Genomic DNA, 22,427 nt, shown 5'->3' on the forward strand with positions numbered 1-22,427 from the left:
CAGTCCGACCGTGCCAAACCATCACAGGGCGGATCTATTGTCTAAAAAACAACCTGGAATGTAGTCTGTCCTTCAGGTTAGCATTTTACAGTTGATTTTCAAGATATTAACACAAAACTTCAATATCAGTTTGTGGTATTGATATATTATTATTGTATTTTGGATAGATGGACAGCCACACCAATGTTGGCGTCCATCCCTCTGATGTATAATCCATTGGATTATACATTATACAAGGGATGTATAATCCAAGGAATGGTTGGATTATACAAAGTCAAAAACCAAATATTCCACAATCTTTTTTCACACTTATACTGACCTGGAAATTACTTAAGTCATATTTCAGGTTTTGCCAAAGTGCAGGAACCCTGTTTTTTTTTTTTTTTTTTTTATCTCACTGTCAACTTTAGAGTAAGATGAACTTAACTGGAACATTTTTCCAGATTAAAAACTTCACCATGTAGCAGAACTCCAAATTATTGGTATTAAAACACTTTTTAAAAAGCCATGACAATGCTGTAACAGATTAACTTTCACAAAATCAGGCAATGCTATCATTATTTTAAGATTACATATTCGAGAGCTTTTAAAAAGATAACTAGACTATTAAGACCTCAACTTGCTTTAATATGGCCCGACTTCCTCAGAGCGCAAAAAACAACTGACTTCATTTCACATCCCGGTTTCCTTCTGTGCTGCAGAAGCAACCATTTCATCTGTACAAGCCAGTGTTTCCCCAGACACCAGCCTCCCCCAGGGATCACTCCACATCATCTTCCAGCATTCAATCAAACCCTGTTCAGTAGCCGGTCAGACAGTTTGTTCGAAACTGCATCAGAATGAAGTCAAGCAGTGGACAGCAGAGCAGTGTTGTTTTAAAGTACGGTAGATTTATTATCAATCTGAATAAAGTAATCTTTTACTTCTCACACAAAATATATAGTTCTCACAGAGGCCCTCGGTGTGTTTCAGATAGCACAATATGAGGATTCTTTAAGTCATTCAGTGTCTATAGAGCAAATGTTCTGCACAATATGTCACAATATACAAGCAATAGAGGGACAAATTTACCAAAATCCCCATATATTCTTTTCCTAAATATATAATCTTATTACTATTGATACAGGAGGACATGGTTTCTAAATAGAGGCTATAACTATCTCAGTTTGGTATATTTCACATTTAATATTCACAGAGATGTTCACGCACTGAAGAAAAAATGTGAAATCGATGTGGTACGTTGCAATTATTACAATCTGTGAGGCTTTTTTTTTTTGTCGTAGTCCGAGATCCATAGTCACAAGAACACACATGCACATCAACATCTGACCATGTGATGCCGATGAATATATATATATACTAGACTAGTGTCTTCTGTTCACAGAGGGGGCGAAATGTACGGAGTTTATAAATCCAGCAACAGCACTTCATCTGGAGGACAGAATCTGTACAGAAGGATGAGTTTCACAGGCAAGAATTTCATGTTTTTCTTGGTCTGAAAGTGTTACAGTTAAGAGCTGCAGCGTTTAAGTGACTTCATGTCTTAAAGCAAAAACACAAACATAACATCTGGTTCCCACTTGTCAGGACTATTCTTAGTTTTTATGTTGCCAATAGTGCCTTGCAAAATATTTAATATTTTCACAAACCAAAAACTTTAATTTATTTCATGTATCTATTTGATAGACCAACACAAAGTAGCACATTAATTTGAAAGTGGGAGGAGAAGGGAAATTTGTTTCCAAGAATTTGAACAAATAAAAATTCAAAGAGGTGTGGTGTGCATTTGTTTTGTCACACCTTTATACCCCTGAAAATCCAGTGCAACCAACAGAGTCCAACTAAATCCATAAATCCAGCTGTTCTATGAAGGAGACTGAGGTCTGTTGCAACATTAGAGAACAAACAGCATGACGAAGACCAAGAAACACAGACAATAAGCCAGATTATAAAACAATAACCCAAGTTTTAAAAGTCTCACAGCTCATTCTTTAATTGATCATCTGGAAATTGCCAAATCGAAAACCTATCATAGCCGACAATCTAAATGCACAGATCAGAGAGCATTAATCAGAGCAGTCACCAGGACTCCCATGGTGACTCTGGATGAGCTACAGTCATATTGACTCAGGTGAAAAGGCCTGTTGACAGCACAACTACTATCTGGCTTTTATAATATAGGAAGAAGTTGCAATGACTGAGACTGTAATTGAGCTTTTTGGCATACATGCAAAATGCTGAGGTAGTGGTAGCATACAAATACACACCACACATTTCTAACAATTTTCATTTTCTTTTTTTTACAGTTTTGCACCATTTTGTGTTGGTATCTCACATGAAATCCCAATAAAATGCATTGAATTTTGGGCTAGGATTTTGAAAGGCCTTTGAACTTTTTTTTTGTCGAAGCAGTACATTTTGGAACATTAGAATATTTAGTAATGTCAGCAACACACACAAAAAATAAATAAATGAATGAACACAGACTCTACCACAATTTTTCTTTTAAGATTTCACACAAAAAAATGTAACCAATACAAAAAGAGAAAAAACAAACAATAGCTGCAGCCGTAGAGTAGTTTTTAACAGGTGACAGCTCAGTTAGTAATCTTCACGTGACTTTACATACACATCTCATCAGTGGCACTGCAACAGTATGTTCAGGAACAACACCACAGCATAGAGAACCATGGGCTCATATTCAGAAATTGCACAGTAGGAACACAGATCTGCCTCCATTATCCTCAATCACCACAACATCCATCAAATCAACGTTCCAACTCTGGAATTCATGAATACGGACGGATCCGGCACGATATTCAGTATACAGCATTGTATGAAGGTGCAGAGGAGGTTGCAACAGAAGAGGAGACTGGAGGGGAGCGATGTCTGCACTGAGTGGGCAGAGAAGACCGGCGCTCCGAGATGGAAGAAGAGAAGGTCTTTACTGAGGGAGCGCTTTCAGGATGGCGTTCACCTCCTCTGCCACGGCCGTCAGAGCAAACTCAAACTGCTCCTGCAGAGAAGAAAGAAGAGGATAAAGTGTTAGAGTGTGTCCAGGTTTGTAGCATGCCTTGAATGCCATTTAGAAATGACTGACAGCTGGCGCCTCTTCCTCCTCCTTCCCCTCCATATCTCCTGACCCCGGCTGGGAACTGGCCACCATCTCGAGCCGAAACGCTCCGTGAGCTTTCAACCTGAAGCGCACGCACAGCCCGGCACCAACATCGATCCAGCCAGGTGTGTCTTAAAATGCAGCTTTGTGAGTCAAACTGTCTCTCAGCTTCTTTTTTTTTTTTACTCAGTGTGTTTTATTGTGAAACAGCGCATGGTTATCCCAGAGGAACTGATTGATGTCTGCCCTGTGGACCTGCCGCTTTTATATTCCTCTCCTCTCCCCAGGCTGCAGGCCATGGGGTCTTCTCGCAGAGAAAAGGGTACGTAGGAGGTTTGGAGGGAACAGTCCTCAGATGTGTCAACACACAGCCTGCCATGGTGTGGCCCGAGGATAGGCTGAATCAATACTGCGAAGCCACCAGTGGCCGCGATTATGTGGAGTGTCTATTTTCGCGTGTCCTCTGAAGTTGTGATGGTCCAGAAAAATGTATAAGTACATCCACATTTGTCTCCAACTCAGTTAAACTCGTAGTTTGAGTTCAAAATTGTAAAATAGATTTTAAATCCTCCTTTTGCCTGGTTCCCATTTAAACCACTGGGGGGAGATCAATCTCTGCTGCACAGATCAGAAATTGATGTTAGAGAGGATGAAATGTGCTCACATGTATCATAGTTGCCACATACAGACATCTGTCAAAAGCAGCCACCACCAAAAACGATTTAATATTTTTCTTCAAGCAATTTTAGCTTAAAGTTTTCAAAAAACTTAAGGGTGAACTACTAATAGTTCAAAGCATGAGTCATAATTCAGAAAACAGTACAAATACTGCTGTTGTTTTTTGCTCCAAAGACATTATCATATTGGCTTGTCCGCTGTAAACTGATTCTCAAACACAATGTGTTCACTATCCGAGTCCTTTGCCATGTTTCTCGCCCCGGAGTACCACAGAATACAGATCCATAGTGGGGCCCCCGGTTTTTACTCTCCATATAAGCGATAGTTTACATAGTTTACCAAATAGTAAAATTTAATTTTATGCAGATGATTCAATTGTTGCGTTCAACATAAACAAAGAGAGACCTCCATAACCAGATACACCACTGGATTTGGTGGAAACAGTTATAACATTAAAGCAGCTGATTATGGTTAACTAAATCATTAATTGGAGGCTTGGTGTTCAAAATAATAACAGTGTGACATTGGATCAATACAGTTGTTCATTCTTATAAAAAAACAGGACAGTTTTCTCTTATTCAAGGACAAAGGCAACAAATGCTGTTTCTCTAGCATTCCTCGCTGAAAATCGCAGTAAAATGGGTCGTACCAGACAGTCATGTCTCTCTTTCTCTCTCTCTATATATATATAGGCTGCTCAAATAAAATGATCTGAAATGCTTCAAGATGCAAATCAAAACAAATCAGAAAGACATGGAGGAAATTGGAGCAAATGATCAGCTCCACATTGATCTAAAACAATAGGTCGATAGCCAACCTGTCAACAAGAAGCCTCTGCAAACACTCACTGTTGAAAATACAAAGAGGTGAAGAGATTACCAAATGCGGTAACACTTTATGGACTGATGAAAGTAAGATTGTTCTTTTTTTTTTTGGTCATTACAATTTGTCAAATGACCATCAAAAAACAAATTCAAGATAACTAATTAAAGCATGGTGGCTTCAATTGGGGGTTGGGGATGTTTTATTTATGCGTGTGGTATTTATCACAAACCGAGAATCATCAAGACTTTTGAAGTAATCATGTTGCACTATGCTGAAGACAATGACTAAACACATCATTAAGCAAACATCATTGTGGTTCCAGACCAACAAAATCAAAGTTATGGACTGGCCAGCACAATCCTCAGATCTTAATTTAATGGAAAACTTGTGGAAAGTCATCAAACATGCCGTTTCTGAGACATGTGGAAACTGTGGAACATAGTCCAATGATAACAGCAGTTAACACAGATAGTTCCCACAAACGGTGGTCATACAACTAATGCATGTTAGGCATTTTTTAGTTTGAACAATAAATGTTTGAGTTTGTAAAGAAAGGGCATCTGGTCTCGGTTTTTTAGCACCATGTAGAGAAACTGGTAGCCTACATGCACCACGGCTGTTTTGTTACACAGAGGATGTGTCTAGATGGTATCCTAATTGGATGATTGATTTCATTAAATCAAGGCTGGACTAAATCAAAGTAGACAGGCCAGATTAATGAAATAAGAACTTGTTTGCCTGACCTTCAACCATTTATTTTGAGGCTTAGTCACTTTTTTAAATGTGCCACTATTATTTTGAACACAAGTGTGTCTATTGTGCTCCTCTGCCAGTAATTCAAGTTCATCTGTCTTATTAGGAAATTCAATTTTACTCAATTTAATTAGAAGTAAAATTAATAAAATCATGCATTTAAGGATTTAAATGATAAACAGGAATCTTTATCAATTGAATTTCTCATCTAAAACCCAGATTGAAACTTACACGAGGTTTACTTTTTAGAAATACATCTTGTTTTTCTCTCCACGAGTAAACACTGGGGTTTATGTTGGATTATTTCTGAATGCAGTGGCTAGTATCTAAAATACCGTCAATAACACCGTGCTTTGCATTTCATTACCGAATGTGTGTTTATACGTGCAAATACCACATCCGGACGTGAAAGTGTCAGAGCTCGTTAGCCATTTGATATGACCAATATTAGCTTTATATTAATTGCAACACGTTTCCTTAGAAATTGTTGTAAATTTCACTGCTGTTGTTACATCTCATTTGAGATCTTTACCAAGACAAATAAATCTGACCACCAAAAAACAGTGGAAAAATCATTAAACATTAGAAAAAATGAAGCTAACTCTACATTTCATACCTCATTACGATCTAATTTCTTTGAGGAGCCTGAACGAGTGTGCAAAGAGGAATCAACCATATACCGCTGTAATTCCTGTCAAACCGAAAAAGAGAGTCTTTGAAAAGGCTTTCCTCTGCAGAGAAGAGAGCAGAGCTCGAAAGGCAGCTTTAATAGACCGTTCAGAAACAGTGCAGTGTGTAAGCAAGCAGCTCCCACTATCACCCACTGCAGCGTCAATTTTATTATCATCATCCTCACAAACTGAGGGAGTAAAACAAAAATGGGAAAGTCTGTGTGTTTGAGTTGAGGATGAAGAAGGATAGCTGTTGTAATGTGAACTGTACAGGGAAATGTCTGTGATGCCTGTAAGGTGAGACTGGGACAATATCCAACAAGTTGTGGCAAATGATTCCTTTAAAGCAAATCTACTACAACTATGTAAGATATAAGTAATGAAACAGGGTTTTAAATTCATGTGCCTAGATTTTTTTAGTGTTTCATTTTATTGCCGATTTAAGTTTCATACACATTTTTGTATTAAAATTCAGCATTTTTCGAGTTTAAAACCAATAGAAGGATGGTTGGACGGATGTTAAGTTACAAAAGAGTTTAAACATATTCCAGACTTTTCCAGAATGCAAAAAATCCCTGTGGATATTTTTGTTGGGAACTACTGTAAATCATTTTGGGCTCTAAATGATATTTTGATGAATATTTTCATGTAGATTTGACAATCATTCATAACTTGAAAAAAAATATTTACACCCTGGAGAAGTAATCACACATTTCAGCAATACTTTATCCATCTAATTTATTCAAATCATATAACTGTGCAAACATATTTCTTTCAAATTTTGGGTAATTTTCTTTGGGCCCTACGATAAATGTGAAGTTATTGTCCCCCAAGCAATATTTCTCTAATCCTGAAAGCAGTTATCAAGTAGAGCATCATCATCATTTCCTCTGATCCTGTGTGGATGAAGCAGACAATCATTACTCTAAAACGCCTAAAACCCCGTTGCCCTCCCTGTGTTCCCGCCTCACCCCTCCCCCAATCCTCAGACTCAAAGCCAGGGAAACTTACCTTTGTCTGGACCATGCCAGCTCTCTGGTCTCTCAAGTGCTCCAGGGTAGCGGCAATATCAATCTCTTTAGCACCTGCAACAGAGCGAGAATTGGACTGAGTTCAAAGCGACGCAGTAATCCTGCTCACATCTGTCAATCTCTCTTTATGCCGTGCTGCGCTCCCTTTGGAACAGCACAGCGATTGAAAATTATTACATTCATCCTCAGAAAAGAAAACTTGGATGGAAGCCATGGACTGCTTCTTGATAAAATATGCATAGATTTTTTGGGGACATAAAATATACAGCACACCTTGCATTCACTACAGGAATCACATTCAAAAGATGACGTCCGACTCGCTTATTATAACGGTTTGCTCTGCAGCAGTGATTTCAATGATTAACCTGTGCAACAGTTGCTTCACCTGTAATCAGCTTCCTTTCAGTCTTTGATGTTACTCAGGAAAATCTCACACCACTTCAAATGTATGGGGTGAAAGCAAGCTGGAGCTGATTTGAGAATAAGAGGGATCTAGAAAATGCATCTAAGGGAAGCAAACAACATAGCGAAGAATAGATTTATGCCTGTATGTGGGAGAGAAAAAGGGGAAAAAGTGGGACTCGAAGCACTCAAAGGTACTCCAGCGTTCCAACAGGACTTTCATGTCTTAGATTAGCTGGAATCCAAAGTTACACTGAAGAGAAAGCTCTCTGGCCGAAAGGGAAAAAGAAAGCTTGTTGGAGTGCGAGCAAACGTTCATTTCATGCATTTTGATTCCAGATGCAGAAAACAAAAGGTTGAAAGCGGACGGTGAGTCAGCTTTCATCACCACAGGCAACGGCACATTTGTCACAGAGGTACTTGAATTGCACCAGGAAGGGTCAGTCTTATTACTGTTTAACAGACAGTGCAGCGAGGCGTCCTTTTAACCTCTTCTGACTGGGCTGGCTCGCTAAAGGGGTAAAGGGCAAAGATCAGGGGCCAAAGCGCTGCCTAAGCCATGGAGGGACAAAGTCTGAGGCAACAATAGATGCTTATAACCTGGATTTCTCAAAAGAACTCAGAAGACAAATTAAACTGTTTATTCATGCAGAATAAGATGACTAAAACTATTCCACTTCTGTTTTAGCTGCTGGTTTCAGAAAATATGTTTATTTACAACCCCTTCCAAAAAGTATTCTTGCCCCTTGAGGATTTTTACATTTTGCTGTGTAACAACCGCAGACTGCAACATGTTTTACAGGGATGGTTGTGAAATGGAAGGAAAATTATCAGAGGTTTGTCTGAGAACATTAGAGAACAAGCAGCATCATCAAGACTCAGGAACGCAGTAGGCAGGTCAGGATGAAAGTTGCTGATGTGTTAAAGGGTTACGTTGTAAAAAACAATATTTCAAGTTTTGAACAACTCGTGAAGTTCATTCTATCACCTGGAAAGAGAAAATCCAAATAAATTGTATTTAATAAACCACATAAAAAAAAACTGCTGAACCAAAGTGTTGTACAGGACCAAAGCAGATGAAATCAAGGAGTGAATAATAATAAAATTCAACAAAAAAAACACCCAATAAAAATAAAGATAAAATAAACTATAAAGACTAAAAATAAAACCAGAAACTAATCAACTATGGTAAACGCCACTGTTCTTATAAGTTTGTCACAATTGATAGGAAGATGAATAGAAGGATAATCCTGGAGAAAAATCTTCCAGAAAGTCATACACATACCACAAGCGGTAAAGTAGAATGGTTTAGGTTAAAGCATATTCATGTATTAGAATGCCCTAGTCAAAGTCAAGACCTAATCCAAAGGGAAATTTGATGCAATACATGAAAACTGCTGTTGACAGATTCTCTCTATACAAACTGAGCTAGAGTTAGTTTGCAAAAAGAATTGACAATGGTAAAGATATGCAGAGAGACACATCCCAAATGGTTAATGATTCAGAGAGGCTTAATACAAATGCAAATATTTTTATTTGCAGAATTTTTTTTAAAAAGTGTTATTTTCCATCTACTTGATAATGACTTGACTTTGTGTTGATTTGGAACATAAAATCCACTGAAGTCTGTGATTGTTCCAAATTTCTGAATACCTCTGCAAAGCATTGCAGGTTTGTGCCACCGGAGCACTGTACAGAGATAATCCAATTCAAAGCTGCACAAAGCAAAACTAATAAAGCACCTTGAAGATTTCCATCAGTGCTAACTATGTTCACAGTTAGCAGCATAATTGCATAAATTGCAAAAAGAAATTGTCAACACCGTTCTTTTAAGAATAAATCAATAACAAAATCAACAATGTTCCATTAAATATTAAATATTGATTGGAACCAGCAGAGCAAACAGCTATTTTTAAAATAAATTTTCTACTTTAAACATTTCATTTCCATGCATGTGCTATCTAAATTCATGTTGCAGCTGCCGGTGCAGGTCAATACAGTGTGAAGGTTGCTTAAATAGATAATTACGAATGTGGGCGGAGGTTTCTTTTTCATTTCCCTTCCCTGTCTTCCCTCTTTGTTCTGATCTCCCCACTCCCAGCAGCTACCCCCTCGTCTCCGCTGCCTCTCCAGGCCTCAGAGAAGTCACCCTCTAATGCATCCCCAAGACCCTCCGAGGAGAATGAGAGGCTTTTGCGTTGCCAGGGTTTCAAACCAACAGCGGGAGAGAGAAAAGGGGAGCCATTGATCGTTACCTTTAGCCATCCTATTGAGGACCATGTCAATCAGGATGTAGGTCCCACTCCTACCGGCTCCGTCACTGCAGGGACAGGAGAGAGGCAGAGATCATTAAGGTGGCGGCAGAAAACGCTTTAATCTCAGAGTGTTCTTCTTATGAGGAAACAAATTGCTCATTTACATCGGCATCTGCTGTGAGACTTTTGAGTATATTTAAACACAAATTAGTCCATGCATACAGAAGCACACTTCTTTATTTGCATAAAACACGACGCTAGATGTAAAGTAGGAGAAAGAAAATGATCTAAGTCCTTAGCATTCTTGGGAGAAATACTCAAACCGATCTGAATATTTCCAATAAATGTAATTACGCTAAACCTTTGCACATGAGCGCATGTGTGGCCTTGAGAGTGACTGTTGGAGAGAGAGAGCGAGACAGAGAGCGCAAGAAAGAAAGAGAGAGTGAGAGAGAATGCTTTTCTAAGGCACACTGGGGACAAAAGCTTTTAAATTCATGCACCTCAGGAGCAGAGGAGAGGTTGAGAGGCCAGGGGCGGTTCGAGAACAGCTTTTGGAGAGCCTTGCTTTTCCATTACTCCAGAGATAGCCCCATGAAAAGCCTCCCTTTGTGCCCGCCGGCCATTCAGCAGCTCTGCATGTTAATTGCAAACAAGGCGTGGACATCTCTCTAATAAAGGCACGGCCAATAAAAAAGGAGAGCTGCCTGAGCGCCACGGCTTCATTAATCCAGTGCTAGATGCTCGGCTCCTTAGAGAGGGAAAGAGCAGGCTTACTGGCCCCATGCATGACTTAACAGGACGTGACTATCAAAAGTGGTCTGACAGATACTTGGTGTTTAATGCAAGCCAATCAAAGCTGTTTAACTAACTCAACCAGATGGGAAATGGAATGGTCTACCATTCAATAAGCTTGTGCCACATTATTTACATAAGAAACAGAAAGAGGAATAAACAGCAGTGGGCCTAGAGTGGATTTTAAAATATAAAGTTGTAACACACGCACACACACCCACACACACCCCAAGCAGGTATACTTGCCTGCAGTGAACAATTATCGGGCAAGATCGGCCACGGTAGCACTTGTTAACCTTTCTGGAATAAAGCAAAAGAGAAAAGATGATGTTGCTGCGAGCTTCATGAAAAAACCTCAGATGTATGGGGCTGGAATAGTTTCTTCTTGGTTGAACAAAAATAGCGATAATCACAACAAATGTGACTCAAGAGGGACTTGTGCACTGCGATCTGAATAAAAATTTACAATAATCAAAGCAACAAACACAAATCTGAGATGCATCCTCCTCCTCCTCCTGTCAATCAGTCAAAAAGAAACCCGTAAATAAATCCATCATCAGGTTTGTAACAGTGAATCGCGCTCTCTGACGTGTGGGTGATGGACGTGGCGGTGTGATGTTGTGATTGCGGTACGCCAACGCATTAACCTCGGCCAATTATGAATGTTATACACCACGGGCAACGGTGAAGGCCAACAAGCCTTTTCACACCCCGTTGCTGCCATGGCAACAGACTACACCAAGACCTTCCACCAGCGCCTCTTCGCTTCCTTTCATTTCTCCAATAGTGAAATATCTCAATTTACTGGCAACATTCTTGTTTTTATAGTGTTTCAATATGTGATATTTAGAATATGAAATAAACATATATGGAATTATGAAATGTCTACAATAAAAAGTCAACATAGATTTGCACAAATATTTTTTTTTTTACAATAAACACTGAAAAGAATTTAATGTAATGAGAAAACTGAAAACCATTTGAAAGTATTTTACAATTTTATAAAATCTTGGTTTCAAAACTACAAAATTTACCATCACTGTTTTTGTGATATAACAGAAAATCTATTTTCTTTCTGGTGCAGCAAAACCTCCTCCCTAACTTGTTGCTGTGAGATGTAAGTCTGCTTTGTATGGCTCAAAGGGTGGAAGCTACATTAAGTAGACTGTTTATTTCACAGACATGCTAACTCTTGAGACTCTACAAACAACAATTAGCATTTCTACATGCAAGACAAACAGCTTGTTCCTGGTTCACAACGGGATAACAAATAATACATTTTAACATTATCTAGTAAATTAACCTTAATTTTGCTAGTAGTCAACCTGTAGTTGGTTGTTTATTTTACAGACATGCTAATTTGTTCTAACCCTTTCAAGAGTAAGCTTGTCAGAATGTACTGTAGGCTCAATACGGAGACAAACAGGGCTGTATGGAAGTCTGACAAGCTTAAAGATATTTGAATTAGATAATTTGCATTTTTATCAGCAATAGTAAGCCTGCAGATTGCTGGTATCTTACAAACATACATGCTAATTCTTGCAGGTGTTTACATCCTCAAGAGTTAGCATGTATGTTGATAAAAAAATGCCAATTGCAGGCTTGCTACTGGCAATGGTATTCCCAATAGCAAACCTACATTAAGCAAATAAGAATTGGAATGTTAAAAAATGTGCAATCTTTTGCTTAATTTGATGTTTTATCCCCATTAATGAGTACAGGCAGTTGATTTTTCTAAGCTAAAATTTAATTGGGCTAACATTGTACAAAGTTACAACTTCGGTTCACAAAATTAGCTGTCTAGTTAAATAAATCTGTGGCATGCATTCTTTTGTTTTTATTAAAATTTTATTATGTCCAGAGTACGTCTTTCGGATACTTTGTTGTACAAATGAACATGAAAATTAAACACGACCTACTAAGATAGTTGAAGTTCCCATGCAAGCCATAGGGCGGAGCAAGTGAGAGGAGGGGAAGGGGAACAGAGTCAGGAGTGAAAGAAAGACAGTGTGTGCACAGGCCTGGCTGAGGAGACACAGTTTCCAATGATCACTTTTGTGACTATGCAACTGGGCTCATATTACTAGCTGCAACATCACAAAAATGACACTGGCCACCGCAAAAATACCAACACGGCCAAAAACCACAAACACTGAGAGTGTTGGAGTGCCTTGTGTGGATCGGAGAGCTTTAAATAACCTACAGTGGCATTTACGAAGCTCAGTCAAAGCTAACTGAATCTCAGCAGAGCAAACAATGTGCAGGTAAATTAAACAGCTCAAACCTACACACCAATTAATAAATACACGACTGAAATTAATTTGGAAGAAATAGCACAAACCGGCTGAGGTAAGTGTGTGAACATCACACAATCTTTCAAAGTTCTCATTACAAACGAGAGGGGCAGACTTCCATCCACAAATCAGATGCATCTATTCTCATTTGGAGGGTTTTGCCTATCCCTCCCGGGTTTTCCCAGAGGAATATTCTCGCTCTTCTGCCAGAACACATTATATGGAGAAAAAAGTGAGGTTATTCAGTCACTAGCTTTCCGCCCTGTCTCCTGTGTTTTGGTGAGACAGCTCTCATTTAATTGGGCGTTTGAATTAGGTGTTTTATTATTCTTTCTTTCTTTTTGTCCCAAGCCAAGCCAGGCAGTGTGGAGCCGTTAATTTGCTGCATCACATGTGCTGGAGGGAGGTGAGGGAGATCGGCCTGGGATGAAAGGGATGGGACAGAAACTGGGTCCTTATTAAGAACAACCGTTCTCTACAGGACACAAAAAAAGGCAGAGGGAGCAAAAAGAAGAACCGGAGAGGCAGGATAAGGGAAGGTGATTAAAAAACAAGCGAGGAATAAAAGGTCAGTTGTAAATATTAAAATCTGTCTGAAATTTAGCTAGGCAAGACTCTTGGGTTCTTCTCTCTACCTGCGGAAGTCCAACAGGGTCCGGGCTGAGCTGGGGATCCCGCGGTCCATCCAGGACAGGAAGTGGAACTGGGTCACTGTGCGCGTCTCGTTGGTCTGCAGGTTTTTCAGGTAGAAACTCCGGACCAGGAAATCCTCACACCAGATGTGTTCAGACACCAAATTGACCTAAATATTGCCAAAACAAAGGCAGAAATGAATTTAATCTGCACAGTAAGCATAACTCTAATACACATCTGCTCAAATATTAGCTAACACAATCAAATTAAACAAGGTGGCTCTTGCTACATTTCAAAAGATTTTTTTTTTTGGCCAAGAAACTTTTGAAGAAATTATGCATAATTAGGGACAACCTGCTGTACTCTTCATGTACTGCTGAACACTTCGTGTTCCTCCTTCTCCTAAATTAAAGTCATTTTGTGACAAAATGAGACGTAACTAAGTCAGAAAACAAAGAATGTGAGAGTAATTAGCTCATTATGAATATGCACATGCTTCAGTGTTGTACTGAGAAGACAAATAAACTTTAGGTTATCTTTGTTTGTTGTTGGAACTAGAAATTCTGAAGTCAGACATATAATTTGAAGGAGCAACACCTCTGCAGAATTGCGGTGCTTCGTAATTTGCTGATTTTGAAAATTTTACACCCATTTTCCTTAACGAGTTTATGTTTTACCTTGCGATTTTTGACAGACAAAAAATAACATTGGGATGAATCGTCCTACTCACAACATTTTAGTTCTACTTTTGCATCTTAGCTCTGATGGAATATACCTGGTTTGTAGGTTTTTTTTTTTTTGTTTTTTTTTACAAATGTACACATGCATCTCAATGATTTTGAATGTGATCAAAAAGTTCAGTTATTTCAGTAACTCTAATTACAAAAGTGAAGCTATGCTACAAAAACCAAAGAGCGATGTATTTCAGGAACTTAGTTCTATTAATTTTAAATTCTTGACTTACAAATAACTATCCTATAATCATATAAATCAAAATATTAAAAATGTTTCATTAAAATTATTTCAAGTGCAGAAATAATATGTAATGACCATGTTTTGGTCTATACAATCATGACAACCTTCCAGGAGTATAAGCCACAAAAAAAATCACTGCTAAAGGAGCTGGATGCATCCAAGCATTTTAATGGAAAGTTGAGTGGAAGAGCACCAGATCTTGGCCCTTTAGTATTTCTGGTTTACATATTCTGTCTTCTGCATATTTTGAGCACTTTTAAGATATCTTGTATACCTGCTATACAGATAACATTCTGTTATAAATCTATATTAAGCCTGATGAAGTCTACATGTCTTATATAAATGCTTAGACTGTGTAAAAAAGTTGGATGGCTACTCCCCTCTCGCCTGAAATCCTTTTATTTATAATTTACAAATACCATGTAGCTCTAGTATAAGGAAGCTCTTGGTCTTCTAGTTTATTATGACAAGTCTTTCATCTAGAACTCTGGGTAAATTTGACTATGGTAAATTGTGAGGAATAATCTTGAGCTATATAACTTTGTGTCTAATAAAACAATTGATGATATTCTAAATCAGAGAAAGGAGCCAGTAACTTTTGGAAATTTTCACTTGTAGTAAAAACTGATGACAGGTGCCCACTTGTCACCGGTATCACACATCTTTGTGTGATGCTCTTATTATTTGGCAAACCAGAGCCAAATTTATCTTCTGGCTCAGAATAGATTTTTAATCATTTGGAACATTTTGAGAAAAATATAACAAGTTCTGCACTTAGTTCTGATTTAAAACAATATCAAACACTCAATATAAATGTTTTTGCTTGTAAAATTCAACAGTGCTAAAATAACCAAATATCAACATTTGACAAAGGTTTGATTTCATCACTTGGATCCAGCTTTTGGACATCTAGGTGGGTTTTCAAAATAGCATGGAAGTTTTGACAGAAAACAACCAGAAACACTGTGAGGCTTGAAAATATAATACTAACATGTTGCTGCTGTTTTGCAACAAGCTATGTTTATTGTTTAAGTCAAGAGGGAGATTTCTTTACTAAAAGGGAGATTTTGGAAACTTAGCTTCCAAAATCCTAAGTTTAGTTTTTCCAGGCACACAGACTTTATGCCTGTTATTGCATACCTCATATATGTGGTAGATGTCTGATCCCTCATCAGGCCAGTAGTGGTGACACTGCTTTACTCCATTTTCCGATAGAGGGGTCAGCATCACAATGACGACACAGCCGCTCTCCCACACCATCTGAACATTAGGAGAAAAGAAACGCATCCACACATCAGAGGACAATCGGGATTCGCATATCCAGATTTAGTAAGAACTAATGTGCACCTGAACTGGGCCATTAAGAGCAGCACATTGCGCTGCATTCTTGTATTAGGGTGAAGTTGTTTTCTTTATCTTTGTGCAAGAGGTATGAATAAATGTCACCTCTCTGCATGTGAGAAATGGTGAATGTTGGGCGGATGAGTGGGGGTGTGGAGTGCCTGTTGTCGCTCTCTCTGGCGTCGGATTGAGATCACAACATCTTTTCCACTGCCGCTCCATTTCATCTTATCGCGATCTAATGCGTCCTTGGGAAGACATAGAGGCCCACTGGCAGCCATTAGGAAAATGAGGAGGAAATGCAGGTTTTATGATTGCTATAAAAACACAATGGCCTTGACTATACACTAATCACAAGCTTCTGCGATCCAGCCCAGTGGACACATTACACGCCAACTGTGCCAACTGTGCCAAGATGTGATGAGATTTGGCAAGGTGATAATGTGAGGGAAAATTTATTAATTTAGTCTTGTGCAATTTAGCCCATTTGAGGTAAAAGTGGAGCCCTATATGTCCTATCTCTACCTAAAAACCCCCCACAAGCTTTCTTTTTTTTTTTTAAATGTGATTAAGAGTTTCTAAACTCCACAGAGCATACATCAACCCACTGACTTTTACTCGGTGAACTCATGCAGATTGGCTTCTCATTCTGATGGGAAGCAGGCATGAAGGCCCAGCAGTACTAAGGTAATAGAGGGGAGATGGATGAAGGAGTAAAGTAAAGGATGAAGGGATGGAGGAATGAGGAGCAGAGGATTAGAGCCAAGCAGCCTTTCAGAGCACCGCCTGGGGCCCGGCGTGGATTAGATAGGAGAGAGCAAAAAGATTCGCCTTCTGCATGGTCCATTTGCATGAGTGTGCCAGTGTTTTTTTTGTTTTTGTTCGCTTTTAATGGGTGAAAGTGTGTTTCTTTTCAGTTCTGCAACAAACCGATGTTCACCATACTGAATAATAAACAGCTGTACATTCATTCTGCATGTCAATCAAACTGCATGCATTGCTTTGCTATTTTGTGCTTAGTTGGGAAAGATTACGAGTTGAGTTCATTGTCTAAGAAATATATATATATATATATATATATATATATATATATATATATATATATATACTTAATAGTATACTCAGTTCTCCAGATCTATCAATCTCTGAGGAACGTTTCTTTTATTCCCCACCTTTAGTTGTAAGATGTTTAAGGGATTTCTTGTAGGTATATATCAAAAACAACATCAGGGCTTTGACTTGTCAGTTCGTACTTTTCCATTTCTTAGGCTTCAGCCAGTCCTTGGTGGTTTGGCTGGAATGTCTTCTATTTCATCTCATCTATTTTACAGAGAACATCACATTTTCATCAAGCACCCCCAGAGTTCATGGTGGATTCTATGATGGTAGGGTGGCCAAGTGCAGAAACAAACTATCCCCAAAACTATGACACTTCCACTGCTATGACTCGAAGTAAGTAAGTTCTTCAGCTTCTGGTTTCCAGATAAGTCAATGTATGTAGCAATAATTTTGTTCTACAAGTCCTTGTCTTGGCATCTATTTCCTTCAGTTGAAAGTTTCTGTTTTCCTGCTTACTCGCCTCCCATAGAAGTTACACTATTACAACTTTCTTCTGGATACTATTTTTCTAGTGCTTAGGACAAGACCACTCTAAATTTGCTGCTCTCTTCAAGCCCCAAACACCTCCTTTCAAACTAAAACTCAGCATCATTGTGATTATCCAAAATGAGTTCAGCCTCTGATGCAGAGTGCAGGACCAGCTGGTCCACCAGGATTTATGCCTCTCACTTCCACAGCCCGGTCACGTCTATCTGGAGTCACTTCACCATATGGAGGTGATGGACCCACTAATTACTACAGTGCTGTCCTATTAACACAGAAGAATGCTATTTGGCAACCGTGCATCATTTAAGGCGCACTTCAACCCAACCTGACATGTTTTATGACAGCCTCCATATGCAGTAATTGATGGGAGGTTTTATTTACATTGAGAGACAAGGTGAGAAATGGCTTTCAGATATAACGCAAATATGAGCTAAAACTAACACCATTTAGCTCATAGATACAATAGTTTTGCTTTTATCATAATTTAATTATCCTGTTTGTTTTCAAGATATCCAGTGACTATCAAAGGTCAATACAATCATTTTAAATTCTTGTTTTTGTTATGATGATAATCAAATAAAATCATGTAATTGGATACATGACACACATGTATATGACATATTACAGTTCACCTGAAGAAACATGCAAAAAACTAATCTGTGATGTAAACATGTAAAAACAAGCAGCTTTAGTAACCTAGGTATAGACACTCTTAAACTAATACTTGTTGAAGTATTCAGTTTCATATCTACCATCAATTATTTTGAACCTGATTAACCTGAAATAAAAGTCAGCTGTCCTAGTTGAACTTTTCTGACTTTTCCTCATATAATCCCCTATGCAATATTGTACAAATTTATCTATCAGGAGAAGGGTACAAATAATTACACAGAATGAATTTATATAACATGCACAACAGTGATATTACGAAAACTGTAAATTTGTACAGATTTACTGAAAAGACTATATATACTGGTCAGGGAGGCGAATGGCAACCCTGAAGGACGTGCAGGAGTTTCCAAAAATACTACTTGTATTTAACATGTGACCGCATTCCACTGTATGGTCAACATGTCTAGGCTAACCAGTAAAAATGCAGGACAAAAGTCTTTACTTCCAAGAAAACTTCTGGGCCTGGAAAAAAATTTAAAAATCCCCAAACCTTTTTGGAGAATAGGTTATCGGCTGATGAAATAAAACTTTATCTTTCAGCCACTATTCCAAAAACCTGCACTGAGCATAATCACAACACCATGCACAGTGAAATGTAGCAACTTCATGTTCTGTGATTAACTTTCTTTAGGTAGAATCCAAACATCTATTTCAGTCCAAAGCCCTCAAGAGTCAACTAGAAAGCTTAAGATCCAAATTCACATAGGAATGTCAGAGCTGAATTTTGACAAAAAATTATCAGGGATTATTTTCTGTTTATGTTTAATACAAGGCAACTCAGGGTAAAACGTGAGATCCCACATTGACTTGCTGGCTGTGTACAAGCCTTTCTACTTCACACCAAGATTATAAAACTGTGATGTCAGAGTCCTTTCCCTATAGCCAACATGATAAAAAAGCTCTTTCAGGAAGGATTTAGATGCTGCCCCATAAAAAGGGTTTAAATTGCAAAGTAACAGTAACAGAAGTGAATCTACTGTACCAGAGCAGCTCTAAACCTAAACCCCTTCAAAAATGCTACCTCCCAATGTCACAGTAAAACTTAGTCATATGCCTTATTTGCTGTGTATCCCTGAATGAAGTGTAGCAGAAACGGTCAATAAACCTTGATGATGCTGGCAATATTAAAAAGTGATGCAACCGGCAGGGAAAATAAGAACTCTTGTCCACTTTAAGTCACACCAAATGCAAAGACGTCTGTGAGCTCAACCCAACATTTCTTCTGCTATGTTACTTCATTGATCCTCCCTTATCTGTAGATACTGAGAATCAAGAAACCCACAAAAACCCCGCAGCTCTTTTTACTGCAGAAAAGTAAATGTGAAAAATAAAAATAAAAGTTGAACGGCGGGTAAGTGGACAAGACTTACCTGCCAAAAGTCTGCCACAGTGGAAGCAAGTGGGCCCTGGGCGGCAATGTATGTAGGATTGCGAGGGTCGTGATCCATCTGGGAGAGGAAGAACAAAGGGTGTGAGACAAAATTCAGTCTGATATCATCAAAGCTTCAATATAAATGCAGAAACACAAAAATATCCACTGAAAGAAATCCACTTTTCCAATCATTCTTATAACTTATAATCCCCAACGTTACATACGTAGAAGAGGGCAACATATAGACACTGAACTTTGCCTGTGAGCACTTCCAAAGCTTATGATGCAACAGATCTTTTTGAAGTTTATGATTGGAAAAAGGCCGCAAATCTGGTGACTAATCTGACTTTATACACCTGATTTTCAATGAGATTTTGCTTATTAGTATTTTCACATGCACACCCTCTCTCCAGCACTTTGTAGAATGGCTTCAAAGCCAAGAAGTGGCTGAGATGAGGGAGACTAATGGTGAAAATTAAGGAGTGGGAATTACTGTGAGAATGTAGTGAAGCATCATTCCCTACCTGCATATTAAAATATATGTATTTTTAACATATTGTATCCAAGCATTAAGAAAGGTTTCTCTGTACCTATTTAAGAAAGATAATTATCAGCAGAACAATATTTCTGTAAATATTTGTAGAATAACAAGGAGGTCTTATTAATACACGTTTAACTTTCTGAATGAAGTTTGACAACAAGTTTGTGTGACATCTAAAAGTGAATTCTTCTTTATTTTTTTTTCACAGTTTGACTTTTCAACCAAACTGAGACTAAACAGTTACTGGGTTACGGCATTTAAAAAACTGTATTAACTTGAAGTGCAATCAGGGAACAGTTAAATTAAATTCCACTACATCATTTTTGCTTTCTGCCTACTTTGGCCTTGGCTCTCACCATCAAAAGCAAAATAATTTAGGAGTATTTTTTCCTGGCTTCAATGAATAGCTATATATTATATTTACTATAAGCATGAGTCTGTTACTATTTGGAAAGTTGCAGCTTCAGTTCTAAAAATGTTATTTATGTTTTTCAAAATATTTTCCAGTATATATAGGCCAATTACATGGTACATATCAATACCTTGATATATTAAGGATTTTAAAATGTGCAATTTAAGGTTCCCTAAAATGGAATATTACTGGAGTAACCTCAGTTTTCTCTGGCACAAGGTTGCCCCTCTCTCACCTGTGACTCTGCACTGCTGCTCAGCTGGCTGATAGAAAGTTACTAAAATTTACTGGAAAAACAATGTTGACCGTTTTTAAATATTCCTATTTTTAAAAATATTAGATAGTCATGGTGTCTTGTATATAAACTCGACTGTCTTTAAAATTTATTTAGTAAATTGCAAACAGCAAATCTACTAAGTGGGGGACTGCAAACTAGCTACCACAGCTTGACAAGTAAAGCTACTAATATCAGCTTGTTGTTTATGGAAGGTAAAAGCGATAAAAAACGTGAAATGCTCTGCAAAAACAAAACAAAAAATAGGTCTTAAATTACATACAAGCCATAACTATGTTGCTTAGTTTCCCCTTCATCCTTCCTGGTTAAAATTCCTCAAATACATTAGACACAAAAAAAGAAAGAAAGAAAAGTCCACAGAAATAAAACGGTGATGCCAAATGCTAGCCACTCGTTTCAGCCAATCTCAAGGATGCAGGCCTGCTGTAGCTATTGCGCCTGCATCCTAACATGAATACTAAAGCAGAAACATGAAAGAGGAAAGAGCAGCCCTGCATTTCAGTTGTGGTTCCCTGTGCCGTTGTGGAATGAAGATAGACTGCAACAAAAGAGAAATGCAAAGAAGTGCTCCTTTGGCTTCGAGTGAAATTGCTTGGACAGAAAACGGCTCAAACGAAACATCTGCTCCAGGAGAAACATCTTAGCTTTCAGACACCGTGCCTTGATCCTGCTTTTCTGTAAGATAGAGGGGTTGGGCAGTAAATGGCTGCTAAGCTCAACCCAGAGTCCCAGACAAAAACATTGGGTGGGACCTCTGCTGAAATTTAGCAAAAAAATGCCAAGATGAGGGTTGTGTGTGCACTTTCCTTTGAACTATTCCTCACCCTAATGATGCTGTACATCCAGGAGCTCTCACATCATTCGTGGTCGAGCCTTTGCTTTTTTTTTTTGGGCCTTTTTTCTAATACTAGATGTCACCCTGTGCTCAGCAGGGAACACAGATATGCTCCCCTCCCCCGCATGACCTTTGATTCCCAGAACAAAGTGCCAGATTATTTACTGAAAGCCCATTTCCCTTCGATTGGCTCAGAATGGTGGTCGGCAAAAATCTATTTGAATTGTTTAAAAATGTAAAAAATCTCTGTTCTAATGTGAATCTTTACAAACTTTTATTCCTGACTGATGAACTCTGACAATTTTGCCAACTATGAAATTAAATGTTGCACCCTGACACTGTTTAAGATAAATATAGCTCTATGAATATGCTGGTACATAATCAAGCGGTATAAATAGGTCTCCATTGTTTGTTTCTGAAGAGTAATAGGCTTTTAGAGCAGCTGTGTGTGTGCCATCCTCATCTGTCGGCTCAGAAAATTTTGGCACTGTATTTGAAATGCATAGTTTCCTGTTCTCTTTGATGGAATCCCTTCTCGGTGGCCTCAGGGGAAATCATGGCTGACAATGTTTTTTGGGGAAAATAAAAAAACATACAGACAAAAAAATAGGTCGTAGTGCTCTCCAATATGGAGTTCTTTCTGTATTTGCATGGGATGTGTTTACTCAGTCAGAAAATGTGGAATTTTTCATGAGTGAGAGTGGAAAGCAATGTATTGGTTGTAAAAGTGATCTGACAAGACCAAATTTACTGATGCTTGCTGTATGGAATACAAAAGAAAATGGATCAACAAAAATTTAATTCAGACAAGTTACAGCAGCAAAATAATTTACAGTCCTTTAAAAAACATTAGCCTTCTACACATTTTCTCACAATATAATCACAAACTTCTCAGTAATCTATTCAAATTTAATGTCATAAACTAAT

The 22,427-nt window shown here is 38.3% G+C and overlaps 1 protein-coding gene across 1 annotated transcript in view; it reads right to left on the reverse strand.

The window, feature by feature from the left end:
• Positions 1-870: 870 nt before the first annotated feature.
• The window catches only part of ptprn2 (protein tyrosine phosphatase receptor type N2), a 154,898-nt gene continuing 133,341 nt past the window's right edge, over positions 871-22,427 (reverse strand). Inside the window, exons 16-22 of the mRNA XM_032551111.1 lie at positions 19,416-19,493; positions 15,568-15,687; positions 13,455-13,621; positions 10,772-10,825; positions 9,731-9,795; positions 7,054-7,127; positions 871-3,016 (exon numbers count right to left, since the gene is read on the reverse strand). Coding sequence (XP_032407002.1) covers positions 2,945-3,016; positions 7,054-7,127; positions 9,731-9,795; positions 10,772-10,825; positions 13,455-13,621; positions 15,568-15,687; positions 19,416-19,493 — 630 coding nt within the window. The 3' untranslated portion in view covers positions 871-2,944. The remainder of the gene's footprint in view (positions 3,017-7,053; positions 7,128-9,730; positions 9,796-10,771; positions 10,826-13,454; positions 13,622-15,567; positions 15,688-19,415; positions 19,494-22,427) is intronic.

This window comes from Xiphophorus hellerii, chromosome 21, assembly GCF_003331165.1.
Source record: "Xiphophorus hellerii strain 12219 chromosome 21, Xiphophorus_hellerii-4.1, whole genome shotgun sequence".
NCBI lineage: Eukaryota > Metazoa > Chordata > Actinopteri > Cyprinodontiformes > Poeciliidae > Xiphophorus > Xiphophorus hellerii.